Below are 21,649 nucleotides of genomic sequence, written 5' to 3'. Positions count from 1 at the left end.
TTTTATATCAATAATGAATCTAGGTAAGTTCTTTCAAGGTTTTTCCATGAATTGACTTCACCTAAAAGAATGCCAAATAAGAATAGTATCCCAGGAAGGGTTGTAATCTTTTGAACATTCATCTCCCTCAAATAGAATAGTCATATTTATTTTTATCTAAAATAACATTAAGTCAATCATACTCAATTGACTTTGTAAGATTAGACTTCCCAGGAATAATTCAAATGACTGTGTTTCCATGAGCAAGATACATAACAGCTGCAAATACTAACAATGAACGTAGTAAGTTAATTAGCTTGAGGCTATTTAGCAGGACCCCTAAAAAGGGACACTAGGCCACATTACCATATTATGTATGAATTATACCTAACACTCCTTAGAACACTGGATTTGCTAGCTTAATAATATTTTATTATCAAGAATAGTTAGTAAAATTAAGAGATTGGAGATCAGAGGATTACAGGGTGATAACAGGAATTAAGAACTTTGAGGGGCCATTTACTCTATCCTCTTGTCCTTTAGACAGAACCTCTGTTAAGTCATTACAGCCAGATATGATCCAAACCTGTTTTTAAAGAATTAAAAAAATCAAGATTATATAGCCTCCCCTTGGCAATCTAATTAAAAAGCTCTACTAGGAAATTCTTTCTTAGAGCTAATCTGAATTCTTCAAACCTGCAATTTGCCTTTGTTCTGTTCCCTTTAGAGATGGAAAACAAATAGTCTACCAGCAGTTAAAAAGAAAAAAAAATCCTTCATATACTAAAAATACTATTATTAAGTCATTTCTTAGATTTCTCTTCTCCAAGATAAATAATCCAAACTCCTTTGACCTTTCTTCACAGATATTATTTTCCAACATTTAATTATCTTTCAAGTTTCCCATGTCCTATCCTCCAGGTCAGCACTTCTTCAGCTATGGAGCCCAGAACTGGCCATAATACTCTCATGAAGAAATGTCAAACACACATGGAAGCCTACAACACTCCTCAGTAGAGCCTAATAAAATAAATAAAAATACAATAAAACACAGATAATGTCAATATGTGGTCTTCTAAATCAATATGCTATCCACAGGGATCCTTACCTTATGTATGGTTTAGTGGCCCCATTTCTATTGTGATTTTGACACCAGGGCTCTAATGGACATCCTACTAATGTAGAGTAAAATGAATAATGAAATTTTGTTTCATGTATTCTGTACTTTTTATACAAACCAGCACTTCTTTTGGGTTTCTGGGGTTTTTGTCTAGTTATTACCATTGTAACACTACATTATTAGTTCATAGTAAGTGTGATACCCAATATGACCACTAGACTTTTTTTCCTACCATCTTAACATATAAATCACCTCTTTCCAGTTCTGTAATTCTCAGATTATTTTCCTCCCCAAGAAAATATATTATACTTTGCTTGTTTGTCTTTGTCAAATTAAATCATTCCACCATCATAACTCCAGAGATGCATTTACTCTGCCAAGCCTTCTGAATTCCTGTTTCTTCATACAGCAGATTCTTACATAATAAGAATATATATTACATATATATTTGTATAAGAGTATATAGTACATATATTACAAGTAAAAAAAACATCTGACTGGTATTTTTCCTCACTTCAGTTCCAAAAAGCAAAAAAGGACTTTGGTTCAAAGGTGTAAATTTGCAACTTTGATGGTTACTGAAACCATTGTCTCATTTCCAATGGTTCCAAAATATAATATACAATTGAAAGAGTAAATTTACAAAAATAAAAAAACTTTGAATTCAAATATATATCAGCTTAAAAATACAGCTCCCAACCCTATCAAGGACAATGTGACTGGGAAAACCCACTAACCTCTCCATGTTGTCCAGTGACAAAAACAGGAATATCATTACCAATGGACAGATATACCTAGGCAAGAGAGATGGTGACACAGTGTGTTTTTGATGTGGCAAAAACATCTCATTCAAAAATATCTCCCCTTCAAATGTGTTGTCATCCCTGAACTACCATTAGAGACTGATTTCTTTCAACTGCTGGTCTTCATAGGTCCTTTGTTAAAATGAAAATAACACTGGGTGGAATAATACATTGTCAGTTATTGTCTTAGCAAGGATTGGTTTATTACTCCCATTTTCCTACAATTATCACAAAAGCCTGAGGTAGAAGAGGACTCATGAAAGACAAGGAACAGATGGGACAAAAACAATGCTTTACACATAGTGGGCATGTAATAAATTTTTTTTAAAACTAAACTACTTCAAAATTTTGTGAAACCTGTTCTTACCTTATCTTTAATGGTGGAACAATCAACCACAAAATCATCAGTCATTAAAAGAAACACAACCAGTGAGATAACGTGTTTGAAACACTTCAAACTCTTAGAAGAAAGAATATATAAACACAGTATAGAAGACCATTATTATAATTTGGCAGTCAGAAGAAAATAGATGGATACAGATTTTATCTGAATATACTAAGTCTTTAGTCAATTAAACATCTATATATAGAGAAAAAGAAGTACCTCAATGGAGATATCACTATGTTTATACATTAAACTGAACTAGAATTAGTGAGGAGTTTGGGATGTGGCATTGATAATATCAAGCACTGCCACTTCATTCCCTTCTTGATTTTTTTCTAACTAGAATTAGTAAAAATCTAATGGATATAACAACGAGTCAAAGGCTTTTAGTAAGAGCCAAGAATGAAGGAGAGGATGGGACTAGACATCTCTCTGACAGCAAAATATATTTCTCACATACTTCTTTCTGCATTTGTTACTATAGGGTTCAAATATGAATTCTTGTTTGTGATAAGTAGTAGGTAAACGAACATTTGGGTCCCAGTCTTATCTATGCCACTCAAATGACTTAAAAAGGTTACTTCAGTCTACTTAATTAAACTAAGGGGGGGGGCAACATATAACCTAATCCACCACGAGAATTAAAGAGTTAAAGGTCTTTTTAAAATGAACTTTTCAGAATTAAAGTATGATTTTTTTAAAGCAGTCCTGAAACCAGGTCTTGCATAAGTGACACATCTGACTTCTTCAGGAACTTCAGTTACTTCTCAACCAGTAACTCTCAAAATATGGGAACCCCTAAGGGTCCCTGAGACTCTTTCAGGGGGTCTGCAAGGTCAAACTATTTTCATAATATAGCTATGTTTTAATTTCTAATATAGTACATATCAACATATAACCTAGGTAAATAAAAGTTCTTTTTATTAATTATTTTATTTTTAATATTAATTTTTTATTAATTATTTTAAGAGCATAAAGGGGGATCCTGAGACCCTGAAATTGGAGAACCACTACACTAGACCCCAAAATTGGAGAAGCACTGTACTTAATATCGAATTACAAAATGATATCATCAAAAAATTAGATCACCTAGTCAACCCAGAACTGAACACTGAACTGAACGTAGATGGAGAATAGTTGAAGGCATTCTCAGGAAAAGATGTCCTGTGATAAAATAACCTATAAGTGCTGGAGCGGGGAGGAAGCAAGAGTAGCAGAAATGCATTAAAAACATACTGGAGCACATTATCAAATGCTAGGGTCTCCTGGGAAATCAGAAGTAAACAAATTGAGGGGGAAAGAGAGAAGAAGAGAGAAGTGCAGGGGGTGGGAGAGGGAAAAGGAAAGGGGGGTGGGGGAAAATCTTTTCAATAAAAGGCACAGGGCAGAGTGCAAAGAATAAAAGTGTAAGATACAAACAGTGTCTTTTGATAGCTGAAGCATGGAAAAAGACTCCCAAATCACATACTGGCCTCTTACGCCACACCCACACACTGGGAGAGTGATCACTACCAATAATATCACAGTCAAAAGTAATAGTAATATGATAAAAACTTCTAAGGTTTTGATCTTTCCAAAAGTATTTTGACCAAAAAAGGCATATAGCCAAATACTTGTGGATTATAAAACCATATCAATATGTTTTAAGCCTTATCAAAAAAGTAAACTGGAAATTACTTTTAATAATAGGAAATTAACAAAATACCATCATGAAAGAAAAATTACAAAGGGTTTGCCCTAAAAAATAAGAGGAACTAAAATATATTTTAAGTTAATGAACAGTTTATTATAATTTAAAACCAAGTTTATCACCATTAGCCAACATTTACTGAACACCCACTACATAACAAGGCATTGTGCCAAATAAGTAGAATACCAAAAAGTTTAAGACATGGTGAATATTTGCCTTTTAAAGCAGAGGTTCTTAACTTAGGGTTCATGAATTTGTTGTTTTTTAACATTGTGATAATTGCATTTCAATATAATTGATTTCCTTTGTAATTCTATTTTACTTCATGCATTTAAAAATATTATTCCATGAAAAGGTTCACAGGTTTTGCGAGACTGCTAACATGATTCATGACACAAAAAAACAGTTAAGAACCCCTGCCTTAAAGTTTGCCATCCACTCAAGGAAACGGGGTAAATATATATAAAAAGGTAAGATAAATAACAAAACAAAACAACACACTTTGAGTATCAAATAAGTTACATCAGCGTTTCCCATATTAATTTGGTTATGGAATAATTTAGGCCTTGAAATATATATTTTATAAAAATCAAATGCTGGTGTGAAACACCCTCAGAAAAAGGAGAAAGAGTCCAAGGAAATTGTAAAGTACAAATAAGAAAATTTAAGCCAAATATTTCCATACCCCAAAATTACTACATATAAGTATTTTTGTCCATATATCTGCATTGGTGAAGGGAGTTTCCTACTAGGAATTCCCTGTACCAGTGAAATCACAGGTCTAGTCTAAAAAAATCCATCTATCATCATCATCAAAATTCTCTCATAGAACCACAATTTACATTCTGCAGAACATCAGGGTTTTGAAAAACACCATTTGGAAAATGTTGAAGAGAAAATAAGTACTATTAAGAGTCACAGGAGACAAGGCGGTAAAGTATGCAACGAAAGACCTGTCTTTGTTTTGGGCCTGTGATGTTACCTAGGTATGCAATCTTAAGTAAGCCATGTTGCCTCTTTGGGACTCAGCTTCTTCATCTGTAATATGAAGGGGTTGGACTAGATGATTGCTCTGACTGTTGCAGTTATAGGAAACTATGGTGTCATATCACAGTGAACTGAAGTTGCTGGTAATACTTGAACTGGGCTTTCAAGGAAGGAAAAGATTTTTATCCAGTCAAAAGAAGAGGTACAAGTGTGCAGAGGTAGAGGTAGAAAAACGTACTGAACATCACAGCAACAATGACCAGGCTAGTCTCACTCCAGCAGGGAGCTCCTCTAAGAGAGTAATGGAAGTTAAGGTCAGGAAAAATAAGTAAGAGACCAGATTACGGAGGGCTGGCCTAAGGAATTTGATGTAAATATAATTTCTTTCTCTAACATCATAGCCCATTAGGCTTACAGACTGAAAGCTCAAGGGACCTTAAAAGCCATATAGTCTAATTCTTTTACTGTACATGTGAGAAGAATGAAGTCTGGAGAGGCTATGACTTGCCAAAGTTCAAACAGGGGGTCCGAATTTGAACCCAGGTCCTCCAACTCCAGATTCAGCAACCTTCCCATTGTACCACAATGTCTTCTAAATTTCAACAAAACCATTTATTAAAGTTTCTCATGCTATTTTGTGGACTTGATGACAGCACAATTAGATGGATTAAGAACTGGTTGAATTCCTGGCCTTAAAAAGTATTGATTAATGATCTGATATCAACTTGGGAAGAAATCTCCAACAGAATATCCCAAGGATCTGTGCTTGGTCGTGTAGTATTTTAACATTTTTATCCATGATTTAAATGATGGTATCCTTATCAAACTTTCAAATGACACAAAGCTGGGTGGGGTATCAAATAACAAGCTAGATATCAGAGTTAGGATACAAAAAGATCCTGACAAGCCAGAATTCTGGGCCAAATTAATCTTATATCTGGGTGCAAAAAAAAAACCCCAAACAACTTTACAAGTACAAGACAGGAAAAGCAAAGTGAAAAAAAAAACAGTTTGTTTCAGAAATATCTGGCAGCTGCAGTAGATTGCAAATTCAATATAAATTAACAATATATGACAGCAAAAAAAGCTAACGTCATTTTGGGCTACATGAAAAGAGGCAAAACTTCCAGGAATAAGGTCCCCATTGAAATCTGCCCTCATCAGACAGATGTAGAATACTGTGTTTAGTTCTGGATACCACATTTTAAAGAAGATATTCATAAGCTAGTGAGTGTCTTGAGTAGGACAACTAGGATGGTGAAGGACCTTGAGTCTATGCCATATGAGTAAAGTAACTTGGGATGCTTAGCCTAAAAAAGAGAAGACTCAGAGAAGAACTAACTGCCTACAAATATCTGAAAGGCTATAAAGTGAAAAAGGAATTAGACTTGTTCTGTTTGACTTCAGAGGGAAGAACTAAGAACAAGGTATAGAAGTCACAAAGACATGGAAAGACTTTACTAACATTTAGAGTTATTCAAAAGTAGTACTGACAGGAGGTGATGGGAATCCCCTTCACTGAAAGTCTTCAGACACAGGCTGAATAACCATTTATTGGGTAGGTTGTAGTAGGAATTTTTTTTCCAGGATGGGTTGGACTAGATGGCCAATGAAGTCTCTTCCAACTCTGAAATTCTGTGACTTTATTCTTTAAGTAATAACAAGCCACTGAAAGTTTTTTGAGGAGGGAGCTAACAATTACAATGCTATATTTTAGTAAAAAATTAATCTGACAACAGGCAAAATAATTTGAGTAGTTCACAAGGCCATAGTTCGTTTTTTTTTTAACAGAAAGAAACTCAAGAGATCAGAAAAGAAAATGAAGATAAGCTGAGAAATTATTTCAGATCTGAGGTTTAAGGTGATGAGGGCCCATGATAGGATGGTAGCAATCAAAATGAGAAAAAAGAGAATAGCATGAGAGGAGTCAACAGGATTGTGTGATTAAAAATGGATTGGGGCAAGGAGTGGGGGGGAGGAGAATAACTTGGAGTCAAAAATAAACCCAAAGTTTTGAGTCTGGGTACTTGATGGAATTAATAAAAACTGGGAAATCTAAAGAGGAATTAGGGTGAGGGAGAGAAGAGAAGAAAGAAGGGAGGAAAAGAGGAAGAGATGGGGGAAGGGGAGGGGAGGGATGGGAAGGAAGGGAGGAAGGAAGGAAGGATAATTGAAGTGTCTACTATGTGCCAGGCACCATGCTAAGTTCGGTGAGCCTTAAATTTTGCTCATAGATAATGTATGGCATTACCAAATAAGAAGTCAACTTTGTTACAGGTTTACCAGTTTACCTATTCATTACTTTTTTATTTAAAAAGCATTTCCATGCTAATTAGTGTTTATGGTATTAATGTCAAAAGGTCCGACTTCATGGCAAGTCCTGAAAACATGTAAGAGCACTTGTACAAACTGGAAGATACAATTTTTAAAAAAAAATTAACCTAAATTACCAAAGAGAAGCAATGTGGTTTAACTAGTGGGAAAGCACTAGACTTCTCATCAGAAGACCTGGGTTCAAAATCTGGCTATGCCACTTATAAGCTGTGTGACCACAGGCAAATTACTTAAACACTTTGAAACTCAGTTTTCTCATATGTAAAATACAGATAATAAAACTTACAATATGTATCTCAGAGGATTATTGTGAAGAAAATTATGTAAAACTTAAAGCACTATATAAGTTTAAGTTATTATTAGTAATGTAAATGATAGTTTAAGACATGAAAGTAATAGTAAAAAAAAGTTATAAAAACAAATAACAAATTATTTAACTCAATCAGTTTAGAATAGCCTGCTACAATCCTGAGACTAGATACTCTTTCTTTACTCCAAGGAGACTGCTCTGTCTACTATACCATGCTGCTTCTCCGTAGATTACTGAAAATAACCTACATTCTTACTGCTGCCTGGAGCATTAAAAAGGGAAATGGAAAGAGAGAGGGGATAGAGCATTTGTTAAATATGCCAGACAGTGTGCTAAGTACTGAGTAGATAACACAAGCAAGAAAGCCAGTTCCTACCCTAAAAAAGCTTGGAGGGTTGAGGCTAAAGTGAGATGAAACCTTCAGTTTCCAATTCTTTGCCACTACAAAGAGATGCTATAGATATTTTTTGTACACATGGGTCTTTTTCCTCTTTCTTTGATCTGGGCACACACCTTGTAGCAATATCAAAGGACCATAAAATAAAAATTTTAAAAAATTTTAAATGTTTAGAATGAGATGAGGCATTCCTAAAATGGCACTCCTATGGAGGGAGTCATCAATGAAGATGGGAAGGTCCCAGAGACAAGGTTTGCCAGGAGGCAGTTGCAACATGGAGGTCTAGAGAGATACATTTCTGGGGACCTTCCTTTAAAAAAAAATAAGCTGACCATTTCAGAAATGTATTTGAAACCAGACCTGATTACAAGACTGGCCCTCTACCCACCATGCTACACTGAGCCTCCCACATGTGTCTTGGTCATATTAGGCCCTTAATAAAATGTTTACTGAACTAAGAAAAGTGTCACATAGAAACTTACAGTATTTTCAGGATTTAGACTTTCAATACTAAAATAAATAATCTCTCTAAATAACGATTATCCGATCCTAACAACCAATTCATTTAAAGAAATAGAATGTTTTAGGTTCCAAATAGATGGAAAATAAAACACAGTTAAAACAGTTGGCTGGCTATTCCCAAGTTTTCCCACTAGCACTAAATAATAGCAGCTCACATCTATTTTAAGATTTACAAAGTGCTTTCCTCACAAGAGCCCTGTGAGGGAGGTACACAAAGCATTACTCTTCTCCTTTTAAGATCAGAATATAAAGTAAAATTAAGAAAAGGGATTTTTTTCCCAACCTATACAAATAGCAACAAATGTTCATGGTTATCCTTCATATGTACTTTTCTGCCCAGATAGTAAATCTATCCTACTCAAAAAAATAAAGTTTCAACATTAAAAAAGCACAAAAATTTATTTTTGTAAGAATTTCTGATGGCTTTTGAGTGATGTGCTTTTATTTGTAGTGTTTCTTATACACCAGAACCTTGTTAAAGGTATTTTTTTCTTATTAAGAGCTAGAATAATCACTTTTATTAGAAATGGTCAACATCCATCACACTTAGATCAAAGATAAATAAATGTGCTGCCACTATACAATTCACAGCTCTTAAGTCAGTCAGTCAATAAGCATTTATTAAAGCATCTGTTATGTGCCAGGTACTAGGCTAAGTGCTGGGGATACAAAGACAAATGACATTTCCTGCCCTCAAGAAACTCACAATCTAATGGGAAGATGACATGAAAACAATTACATACAAACTACATACAAACAAGATAAACTGGAACTAATCAACTGAGAAGGTATTAGCATTAAGAGGCTCTGGAAAAGGCTTCTCCTAGAAGATAGGATTTTAGTTCTCACTTCAAGGAAGCTGGGAAGCCAGGAAGCAGAGATTAGGAGGCATTCATTCCATGTCAGGTACAGCCAGGGAAAAATGCCCAGAGCCAGAAGTCAGTTTCCTGTTCAAGCAACAGCAGGGAGTCCAGTGTCACTAAACTGAAGCATACTTTGGGGTAGAGAGGAAGATGGTATAAAAAAAATGAAAAGGAGGGAAGAGGACAGGTCATAAAAGACTTTAAAGACTAAATAGAGGATTTTATTATATTTGATCCTGGAGGTGATAGCAAGCCATTAGAGTTTACTGAATGGGAAGGCAACATGGTAGAATCTGCGCTTTAGGAAGATTATTTTGATAGCTGAGTAGAGGATCGACTGGATGGGGAAAAACTTGAGGTACCAACACTAACCAACAGGCTACTGTAAGAGTCTTGGTTTGAGGCAATAAGAGCCTGTATGGGGATGGCAGCAGGGTCAGGGGAGAGAAGGGGGTATATGGAAGATACAATTCCAAGATAAAATCTACAGGACTTGGCAACAAATTGGATGATGGAGAGTGAGAGAGTCCAGGATGACACCTATGCAGCCACCTCCCTATCTTATCAATCATGACATGCCAGCCCCTTATCTTGTCACAATTTTGTCTTCCCAAACTTCAGCCTTGAAATGCGCCTACCATCCATTGCCTTAGCTCCTATACACATGCTGCTGAACAAAGCTGGAGAAAATCACAAAACCATGCTGACTGGGTTCACTATAAATCAATGCTATATAACTTCAACAGGGTCCTCACTATGGCAAGGCAACCCTTTTATACCTTCCCAATTAATTCACTTCCCTATTTACCACAGTGGTTCTTTCAACTCTTTTCAACCTTCCTCACAGCTCCCAAGGCTCCCCACTCCCCCACCTCAGCTAAGGATTATGCCTCAGATTGTACTGGAAAAATCTGAGCCACTGACCAAGAGCTCCCTCTTCTCCCCTTTTCCTCATCCTGTATCACCCAGATGCCTTTGGTCACTCTCTCCTTCTTCACCCTTGTCCCACATGAAGTGGTCTTTCTCCTTACCAAGGCAAACCCCTCTACAAACACAAGTGATCCTATTTCATCCCATCTTCTCCAACAGGTTACCCCCTACACCATTCCTACCCTCATATTTATCTTCAATTTCTCCTCGTCTACTGCATAGCAACCAAATGAGGTTCGTTCATTAATAATTCCCACTACCCAAAATATTCAAAATGAAATATAAATTTACCATTAGCAAACAAATATCAATAGCATAATCCCAAGAGACAGCTTTGTGCACTGAAACTATTATCAGGCTTCGTAAACATGTTCATTCTAGGTTTATCATTTCTAACCCCTCAAAGGATTAAAAAAGGAAAATCAATATTTCAAGTACAGCCTAATCTGCCTGCAAGGCAACACTAGACGGAGTAACCTAATCAGTGAATAGAAGGATTTCAAGGCAAACTACAAAAACAGCCATGATTCCAGGCCTTTATGCATACAGGGGGGAAAATGTATTTCAACCCAGCTGAGCAGACAGCTGATTAAAGGCATTCTCTCTATGATGTCTGTTACACATGAAGAAACAGTGGGATTCTATCACCATGACAGACCTCATATATCTCTGCTCTCCTCTCACACAGCCACCATAATTCAGGTCCTCTCAACCTTATGCCTATTCCATAGTTAGTTACAGCCTCCTATTTGGTCTCCCTGCTTCCAGTCTCTTCTTTCTCCAATACTTCCCCAACACAGCTGTCAAAATAATATTTCTAAGGCAAAAAGCTCTGGCCAGTCACTCCCAAAAGCATTCAGTTCCTTTTTGTCTGCAAGTTAAACTACAAACTGACGCACAATCCCACACAGGCCCACACAAGCAGAGTCTCAACTACCTTTTCAGCCTAACTTCATACTACTCCCTTTCGCAAACTCTATGTTCCTGTCAAAATGGCCTCCCCACTCTTCCCCATATACCTATGCCCAGAATTCACTCCCTCCACATCTCTACCTCTTGAACACCTTTCTTGTTCTCTTTAATACTCAGTTCAGCTACCATCCCCAGCCTGCACTGCCCTCCCTGAAATTACTTTGTATTAATTTAGTGTATCTCTTGTATTTATTTATCTAGGTTCAGTTTTGTTTCTCCATAACAAGTTCCTTGAAAAAAGAAACTGGTTGGGGGTGGGGGAAGGTGTTTTTTGTGTTCCTAACACTTGGTACAAAGCCTTATACAGAGTAATACTCAATAAATCTTTGCTTGAACTGAATTGTTAAACTGAACATACTCCTGAGGGGATACACTGAACCTCTGCAAGATCTCTCAGAGACATTTCTTAGGTCTAAGAATATGAATCCTTTATTTTCTTCCAGAGGCACAAGAGGTCAGCCTACCTGCTCTTCCTACTGCTACCATCTATTCTTCCACCCAAGTCCTTAAGGCCCTTGGATTTTCTTCTCTCAAGGGCACAGCAGAAAAATCTATTTTTCCAACTTCTCTTCTTTTCTGCTATCTCTGAAGCAAGCACGCATCCCTTTTTAAAAATTTGTTGGGGTTTTATGGGTGTGTACATGGAATTCAGCTCCTGACAAGAAGAAAAAAAGTGAAAGCCATTTTCAAAGAAGGCAAAGAAAGGCTAAGTTGATGCCTAACTCTATGTTTTGTCTAGTGACAACAGGTTGAATTCCGATCATCTGAATTTTATTCTTATCTTCTCCTTTTTACAGTGTGCTGCCTTCTTATTCGTATCTTCCTATTAGTATTTCCTGTATAAGATCTAGGGCACCCTACTATGGGGTAATAATCAATTGCTTATTATTTTAATCTGCTACAGGTAATCAGAGATCTGACAGATAAGAGAGGGAAAGGTAAAAATAACAAAGAAAAAAAATTCATTTCAAACTTGACCTCTAGAGGCTTATTCCTACATTCAAGCTCTCTCATCCCATTCCCAAACCCCAGACTTTCCATTCTACCTCTTCTAGCCCAGTATCTCTATTTTGGCTCTTTCTCCCCAAACTCCACATCTTTTCCCTCAAAATGAGGAGTAGGAAATGAAAAAGAAAAGTTAGTCTGGAAAAGAACAAGTCCATATAAGAAACAGTCTGTCTGTGCCCCACAAATGATCAACTTTGATTCTTCTGCTCTGTCAAGATAGACATGATAGATTATACCATTAATATGCACAATTTTAAACTGGCATTTAGTATAGTGTTTTAAGGTTTGAAAAGTGTTGTGTATATATTATGTGATCCTCAGACAATCCAGTTAAGTAGGTAATACAGAGATTATTATCCAAATCTTACAAAGAAAGGCAGCTAAGCTCAGAAAGGTTGTGATTGCCCAAGCTCACACAGAAAGCGTTTGAGGCATACACTGAAGTTGGGTCTTCTTGAATCCTAGCCCAGCACTACATCCATTCCTCTACACAACTTCTTTAGACACTGAAGAAAGGCGACATATTACAGAGAGGTAGCATAACATAGTGGAAAGTGCATTGGACTTGTCAGAAAAATCCTAGGTTCAAACTAGGCTCATACACCTGCTTTAAGAACTTACTGTGTGACCCTGGGCAAATTACTTAACCTCTCCAAAAACCTCAGTTTCCTTGTCTTTAAAATGGAGATAACAGCACCTACCTCATAAGGTAACTGTTAGGGTCAAATGAAATAATGTACATGCAAGGGTGGGAGGGAAACCACCCCACCTTCATACCACTAGATATGGGCATATTTCAATCAATCAATCATTGGCTTTACACCAGGAGTTCTCAACTTAGAGTCCATGAGCTTTTTTTTTTTTTACTGTTTTGATAACCATTCAATATAACTGGTTTCCTTTGTAATCCTATGTATTTTATTTTATGTATTTAAAAACATTCTTCTGAGAAAGGGTCCATAGGCTTCACTCTACTGTTGGATGGATCAACAATGCAAAAAATGTTAACCCCTGCTTTAAACCAAGTGTGAAAAGTCTCTGAAAGCCATTGAATGGCTTTCTTTTGACAACACATATTCTAAAACTGGAACAATACAGAGAACGTTAACATAATGACTGCAGAAGCATAGCACACAAATTCATGAATTCCATATTTTATAATATTTTAGGGAACTTGCTGGAGAACTTACCAAGTTCCCAAAAGTTGATGATGAGAATGTTCAGATAATTAAATTAAATTAAACACACAAAGAACGTGTGTTGAGCAGTAAGCTATTTATTCCAATTTTAAGTCACATGATTTTGATCAATTTGTATTTATTTATTTATTTGTATTATTATTTTGTATTTATTGATTTATTTATATCACATTATTGATTTAGCATTTGATTAACTAGTAACCTCACGATATGGGGTGAGAAAAACAAAGTCAATGGATGTATTAAAATGATGCCAGAGAGGTCTGTCCCAATTGTCTACGGGAATTTGTTACACCCTTTTGGTCCGGCATCAAGTTAGTCCAATGAAAGTTAAAGTTCCAGTGAGTGAGTAGTCATTCCAGAAATTGGAGCAAGTATGACATCCCCAAAAAACCCCTGAGAAGGAACCCCTTCTAATCAGTTTCATAGCTGATGGCAATGGCTACATAAGAAGCCAAGGGCAAACTGGACACATTCACCATGTTTAAGGGAACTTCAATAAAGCACAAAGTCAAGAAAAATATTTCCACAAAGCAGAATGTGTTATACCTTTGCCACATGTTCTCCATAAGCTTGAGGCTACTTTCCCCGAGAATCTGTATGTACTTGTGGGAAAGTGTCACACACTTTGGGGGGGTGGTGGTATTTTGAACCAACTGCTTTCAACATACCAACTTATTAAATACCAACATTTCCTACAGGCTACTTAGTCTGGCTAAAATGATCCTCAATTGATAATCTTGAGCAGGGGACAGGGGACATTAATAGTACTAGAGAATCAGCTCCAACTCCCCATGGGTATCCCTAGAGGAGAGGTATCCTTATTCCAACAACCAAGGCTTGTTTGAAAGAAGGAGATCCTCAGACCTCATATGGGCTATATATAGGGCTTTGCCAACCATAAAGCTCTATTCAATGTTTATCATTATTATTATTGTTACAACATTTAGGCTAGCTACTTACTTGTGAGAGTAGTTCTATATAAATATTTGTAATTATGTCTCCCAAAACACAGGAAGACTCTCTCTTTATAGCTTCAGAAAAATTTATTTTCATTTCTCAGGCTAATATCATATGCAATGTATGTGTTCAGTACTTTCTATTCATGTAAAGCTTTTCCTCCATCTCTCAGAGTGATTTTAATCATACTATATTAGTCCATGAAAACCTCCACAGAGAAAAAGAAAAACAAGCCAGATATTTCACAGCACTACTATGATCAACCTCCACTGGGATTTGAAACCTAGTCACAACTCAGTAAGACCAAAAAAAAAAAACCAACTATAGAATGCTGATTACTAAAAACACTTTAAAATACAAATATCTGGCCAACCTTCAGAAAATGAAATAATAAGTACAAAGATGGCACTCCTACCTGCAGAGCTAAGCAGGACACTGAAATCCGTCCCCCTTTGTGACTCTGCACTTTCGTTTTCTGCCTCTTTCTCAAAATCTTGATATCGATCCCAGTTAGAGACAATCTTTCTTCTGGAATAATTTCCCCATTCGTTGTTCTCTTCTTCATAGGTTTCTGCATCATCACCTTCTACCTGTAATCATTACAGAAAATTCAATAAGCACCAGGAAGTTAAAAAATCTTGATTTTTTTTCTTTTGACATTTATTGTACAAGTAATGCCAAAAAGTATTAGGAATAAACAAATTTACACACTAAGCTGTTTGATATGCTGGGACATCTCAACTGTAAGGCATTATAGAGAATACATTGACAGAGATTTTCACTTCTCACTGAAAATTCAGAAAGGTATTCACCAAATATCCATTTAACATCCGAGCCTCTAAAAACTATGCTAATAAAACTTATAATAACTGCTTCATCTCAAAGCAACACAGCTGCAGTTGTTTTGAAATAAAGGGACTTTGAAGTAGAAATAAACTTTCACTTCCACATCTTACATTTCAGACATACTCTACAACACTGAAGATGGACAAAGTATAGTAGATGGGATCCCTAACATGACTCTTCCACTATCCCTAACCCTCCTCAGACCCTTCCTAGAATGCCATGCCCAGATCTGCGCTCCCATAACATTAAGAGAGAAATGGAAGATTTAGGAGTTTGGAGGACAGTCTTGAGGATTAATAAAGACATCACTGTCAATATGGGGGATTTATATACTGGGATGGATTACCAAGAGATTTTACATGGCATGTCTGGAAGTTTTATAAGAAAGATGTGATTCTGATATATGTAAGAAGGGCTAATGTGGAGACAAGGGATGAACTAGATAACCTTATAAGGTCCTCTCGATACCCGATCCTAGAACATTCTCCTTTCCCCCAACCATTAAAAAAGAGAAGAAATGGTCTAAAGTATCTTGAAGAACGTGAAGACCTACAAAAACCAGAAAGTCTACCGTGATTCAAGAAAATATACCCTGAGCCAAAAGATGCTACCAAGAATCAGTTGATATAAATAACAACTGGCAGAAACTTCTAAAAGGAAGGACACTAGGAGTAGTGCTTATAAGTGGAAATCATGTAGGGAAAATAAGAGTCTAAAGAAATACACCAGCAAGGTATATTATCAGGAAATTAAATATCCATTACTTGGTATTACACATAAATAAAAGATGCTACGTAAGTATCAAAGCCTCAAGCATAGCTAGGGGGAATCAGAAAAATAAAAATTTTGTAAATTGTTCATTCAAAGCTAAAAGGGTTCACTAGCTAAAAGGGCTAAGGAATTATCAGAATACTGAAAATCAGAGCACTGAGATAGGAATTAAAAGATCCAAATTAATGGCCCCTACCATCATTATCATTTGATATTTACCAAGTGCTTATAATAGTCTATGCTCTGAACAGCTGAATGACTCACTATCCAACCTTAGGAATCACTTAACAGGTGTCTCATTTCCTGCCCCCTCCCCCTTCAACTGCAAAGACAACTAGTTGTCATTAACCTCCTCCTCAAGAGTGTAATGAGAAATAATGAAAAAAAGCTCTGAAGACAGTTGCAGTAACTTGAGGGGAGGAAGAAGAGAGAATACTTGTTAAATATCACTTCACATTTTTTAAAGTTTTGCTCATTTCCCAAAGATCATGGGCAAAATAAGAAATGTAAAAGCCTTAAGCTGGTGGGTGGAAAGGGATCAAATGAGATAATAGATGTGAAGTACTTTGAAGACCATAAAGGGTTATACAAATACAAGGTATTATTATGTTCGGATCATAATTATAAAATCAGTCTGGCAATTTTAATTGTAACATTTCATACCTGGATGTTGGCTGCAGCACTTAAAAGGAACAGCAGCCAATTAAGTTAAACAAGCTAGACACTAATATGTTCAATCTGCTACCAAGCTGTTATCTCATCCAATGGCACAAAAAGGCCCACTTAAAACAAATTGGGCTTCGTGACTAAGCAAGGCATAGTAATGAATACAAGTATGTTTTGCAACTCTCTAAAGGCTTCCAATAACCAAAATGGAAGGGGAAGGGGGCAGAGCAGGAGCAATGTGATGAAGGCAGGCTAGAGAAAGATGTAATAAATAGATGCCTACCACTGAGCTATGGGTTTTATCCAATTCAAGTGGTGATTTTCACTTTGCCCTGCATCAATTTCTCACACAGAATGAAAATGAAAGGTACTGTTCCCTAACATGACTGCTCAGAGATGGCACCAATCTAAATTCAACCAAAAAATTAGACTAGAGATTAAAGACTAGAGACAAAAATAGGCCAGATAATCTAGAATTAGCTATATTCATTCTGCCATTTGTAAACACCCCATCTGACCTTGGACAAATCATTAGGATTTTCCACCTATAAAATAGAGCATCACTATAGTCTTTTAACTATTTACCACAGATGCCAAGAGCATAAGACAAAAATCCTCCTGTTGAAGAAGGCACTAAATATCCAAATCAATGAAATTCCAACATTTACTAAGTGCTTTTTATGGGCAAAGACAACATGCCAGTCACTAAGGAGCCAGATTCTGTAATTTTTTTCAACCTTAACAGCATTGTTAGCCCCTCTTTGTGAACCCTGTCCTGGCTCCCTTTTCTCATCTTTACAAAGCTAAAAAAAAAAATCCATCAGCTATCCTTACATTTCATCAGACTTCTCTAAAGAAAAAGATGCAGGGAATACTTACTTGAAACCCAAATTACCACAATCATGACAATACCAGCATTTTTCACACTCTCAAATGCTTAACTAGTCCTACTAAAAGAGGTTTATAATGTCACAATAAAGGAGAAGAAAAATTTTAAATGTGTTTCTTTAAATGAACATGTAGGTGTAGGGAGTAGTATTGGAATTCCTGTACATTGAAAAATAGAAAAAGACACGAAAATCCTCAAGATGGGACAAAATTTGTTGGAAAAGAGATTAATTTCAGGAGCTACTGAGGTTGAAAATGTGATGGTATCAGGCTGTTGAAGCACTATTCCCTAAGGGGACTTTAGGATTAAATGGGTCTGTCTCTCTCACACTCCAAGATTTTGTTAGTGAAACAAAGCAAAAAAAAAAGGACCATCTTCTTGACCTACAAGATAGTTCTGACATATATCCCTCTTCCCTTTAAGGCATTTACAACTTTGTAACAAAAGTCAGTGTAATTGATATTTTTTCTTCCTTTCTGCCTTCTCATTAAGTATTAAAAGTCTATTTTCCCCTTATTACTCTCACGCTTTTGGCCAAATGAGTTTCTAAACCAGCACTCAGAAGCTTAGCCTGGCTTCTTTTTTTCAGGCTTTGTCAACAATGTCCCCAGGACCAGCACTGTCAGATGGCAGTTCCAGGTCAAAGAATTCTTTGATCCTTGTTTTGTCCTACAAGAACCAATTCAATTTTCTTGGAAAAAAAAAAACAATTTCCTTAGAAAAACCTCGGAATAATTTCCTTAAGTCAAAATTGCAGACTTTGTCCTTTAGAAATTCCCTCGCTTTGAATTTCACCTTAACACTCTTTTCTGCCTGTGAGTTTCCTTTTTAAAGATTCAGTCCTCTTAAAATGAAACATCTTACACCAACTACTTACTTAAGTATTCCGGACATACTTCAAATAAGGACATCCTTGAGACACTCTGCTATCTTGAAATTATGTCTCCTTATTAAGTTTCTAAGTCACTATGAAAGAGTCTGTAAACAGTTAACTTCCACTGAAATTATTCATCCGTAAAAAATGGGTGCAGCACATAAAAATTAGATGAGCTGCACAATGGAACCACTGAAAAGACATACTCACTGAAGTCTCAGATCTGTTTTAACTATCACAGAAATAACCTACACCACAGTACTTTATAGAACTAAATCTGTTTCATTTTAATAAGGCAATCTGAGAATGTTATATAGGCAATGTTATTCGTTAATTTTCTTCCTTTTATTAAAAAAAAAAACTTAACAATCCCCCAAGGGATTTTTTAAATGATTATCATTCAGGTCAGCCACTTCATAAGTTATTAACACATAGCAAAACAAAGGATCATTTTTGCCATTTATATGTATGCCCTTATCTCTTGAAGGTTTATGTTCTGCATTTTAGTGGTGTCAAGATATGAGAAAAGGAACTGTCCTGTATTTAACCCAAGAAGGAAATGGCTCAATTATTCACGAATTTCAAACAACTTCCCACTATTCCTCACAAAATGTAGATTATATCAAAGGAGAGACAAAGGAAAAAGAAATTAAATGAAATGTATTCTAGGGCCACTGGAATAGCTAGATAGAATTTCATTAAAACTTAGTATTTTAATGATCAGACAATCATCTAAAAAAGTAACCAATCATAACTGTTAAATTTGTAATTGGATGGCTTTTTTAACCATACCTTTAATTTTACTGGTATAGAGAATTGCCAGTGAAGAAACTTCCTATACCAATGAAGATCAGCATTTGTTCTACAATTTATAGTTTTAGAAGAATTGCCTGGGCCACTAAGCTTCCTTCCTGCTTTAAATCTATAATCCTATGATAAAGGCCTGAATATTGGATTTTGATGGTTGGAAATACCACTATAGCAACCCTGAAACTGGAAACTAAAAAGATCACCTGCTTCCCTCTCTTCTGGTCTCTGCAATATTGGCAAACATAAGCTCCTTAAGGGAACAGATTATTTTCATTTTCAGTCATTGTATCCTCAATGCCAATACCTTGCACATTAGAAGCAACTGTTGGATAGCATCACGTTTTTACTTCTATATAGCACTTCAGTTTTTCAGAACTCTTCCACATACATCATAGCTAGGTCCTCCATTTACATATATATACATCATTCCCAGAAGAAAATCCCACACATAAAACTACTACCACCCCCCCCCACCCAAATGACAAACACTGACCCATCAGGAAGGCACAACTCTATTGCTGGGGAAAATGGAACCTGAAACCAGAAAGAGAATTGTAGACTTACAATTATAACTCCTAGGGCTAGTATAATTGTATTTAATTATTTTGTTAAAACCCCACAAATAAACAGTGGCATAAAATATAATACTAAATCACCACTGCTGCCAAAGTGAAAACATGATAAAATGGTTAGAAACATAATTATGACTATTGGAAAAACTTTCAATTTCATTTACTATCTTTAAAGGAAGCTAAGTGGTACACAGTCGGATATCGTATTTGGCCTGGAGTAAAGAAGACCTCAGCTCAAATCTGACCTCAGATACTTACTAGCTGTGTAACCCTGAGTATATCACTTAACTGTTGCCTGTCTCAGTTTCTTTAACTATAAAATGGGAATAACAGCACCAATCTCACAGGGTTATTGTGAGATCAAATGAGATACTACTTGTAAGGCACTTAGCACAGTGCCTGGCACACAGCAGGCACTTAATAAATGTTTATTCCCTCCCTCCCTGATAACAGATTTAAAGTAGGAAGACACATTAGAGACCATCTACTTAAGTGCCCAAGATAATATATGACAAGCAGTATTTGAATTCTAGTCCTTTGACCCCACATCCAGTGTTCTTCCCACTATAGAATATGATGAGGACATTTACAATTACAACACACGTACATATGTTAAATGAGAAGTTTAAAAAAGAAAATGCTTATTTGGTGAAACTGAAGAGAAAAAAAAACTATTCCACAAATGTAGATGAACAACTTTTTTTAAATACCAAAAGAGATTTAACAGCTAAACTGAAGTAGAACAGCTCATTCAGATGAGATCAGCTGTGAAGAGACAATATGAGAAAAAAGGAAATAATACAGAGAGGAGATAGTCCAAGTCATGCTCAAGCTATTCTGAAGCTAATGAAGGTGTTAATATTGCCATCTGGCAAAAGATCTCTTTCCCCTCAAACAACCTCACAATAACTGCATTAATTTGACATAAGAATCTGTACTTCCATTTCTGCCACATTAATATATGGTCTAAATCAGGGCTGAACAACCTTAGGTTTTTATTGAAACAACAGACAATATATTTTGATTTGCCATTTTAGTGAGAGCTCTGTGGTAGCTCGGCTTTGTTTACTAAAGCATTTATGTAAATTTCTATGCTTGTAGGTGGGCCACATAAATCGCACTGCTGCAGCATGCAGCCCATGGGCCACATTTTGGATAGCCCTGATACAGAGTTGGAAACTTTGCATGTATTCACTTTTACGGACAAAAGGAACCAGAAATCACAAAGGGAAGTACAGTCTTAACTCCAGTAGCTAGTGTAATTGTATTTATTCAGTTAAAATCCCACAAATAAATGGTGACATAAAATATAATACACCACCACAACCACCACTACCAAAGTGAAAGGGATGATAATAAAATCAGAAACCTGATCATGACTATTAGATAAACTTTTAATTTCATTTGCTATTTTTATACTGATGAATGAATGTGCCTGCCACAATTACTCCCCTTTCAAGATCCTACCTGAAGGTGGAAGAGTTCATACACTCACCAAGTAATCATTAATTATTCATTGGAAACTAGGCATTTCTAAAAGCCTTTCCACTGCAACGTTCATCATATACTTCTGAGACAGTTTAATGTGTGTGTTTCCACCTCCTCATGCTTTTCATATTTTTAATCTATTCTTTTTTGATGAACCTTAATAGGACTTGTACACAAAACATGACTTTTCTATTTTGTAGGCTGGCTGAATTTTTATCATTAAAGAAAAAAATATCTCTGCCTTTGAGCATTTACAAAGACAACATTTACATGA

The 21,649-nt window shown here is 36.0% G+C and overlaps 1 protein-coding gene across 1 annotated transcript in view; it reads right to left on the bottom strand.

Annotated features, from left to right (window-relative positions):
• Positions 1 to 21,649, bottom strand: part of AVEN (apoptosis and caspase activation inhibitor) — a 220,991-nt gene that overhangs the window by 181,230 nt on the left and 18,112 nt on the right. Inside the window, exon 2 of the mRNA XM_036736676.1 lies at positions 14,875 to 15,049. Coding sequence (XP_036592571.1) covers positions 14,875 to 15,049 — 175 coding nt within the window. The remainder of the gene's footprint in view (positions 1 to 14,874; positions 15,050 to 21,649) is intronic.

This window comes from Trichosurus vulpecula, chromosome 8 (genome assembly GCF_011100635.1).
Source record: "Trichosurus vulpecula isolate mTriVul1 chromosome 8, mTriVul1.pri, whole genome shotgun sequence".
NCBI lineage: Eukaryota > Metazoa > Chordata > Mammalia > Diprotodontia > Phalangeridae > Trichosurus > Trichosurus vulpecula.
The sequence above is the reverse complement of the archived record's forward strand: the minus strand, read 5'-3'. Positions and strand labels throughout refer to the sequence as shown.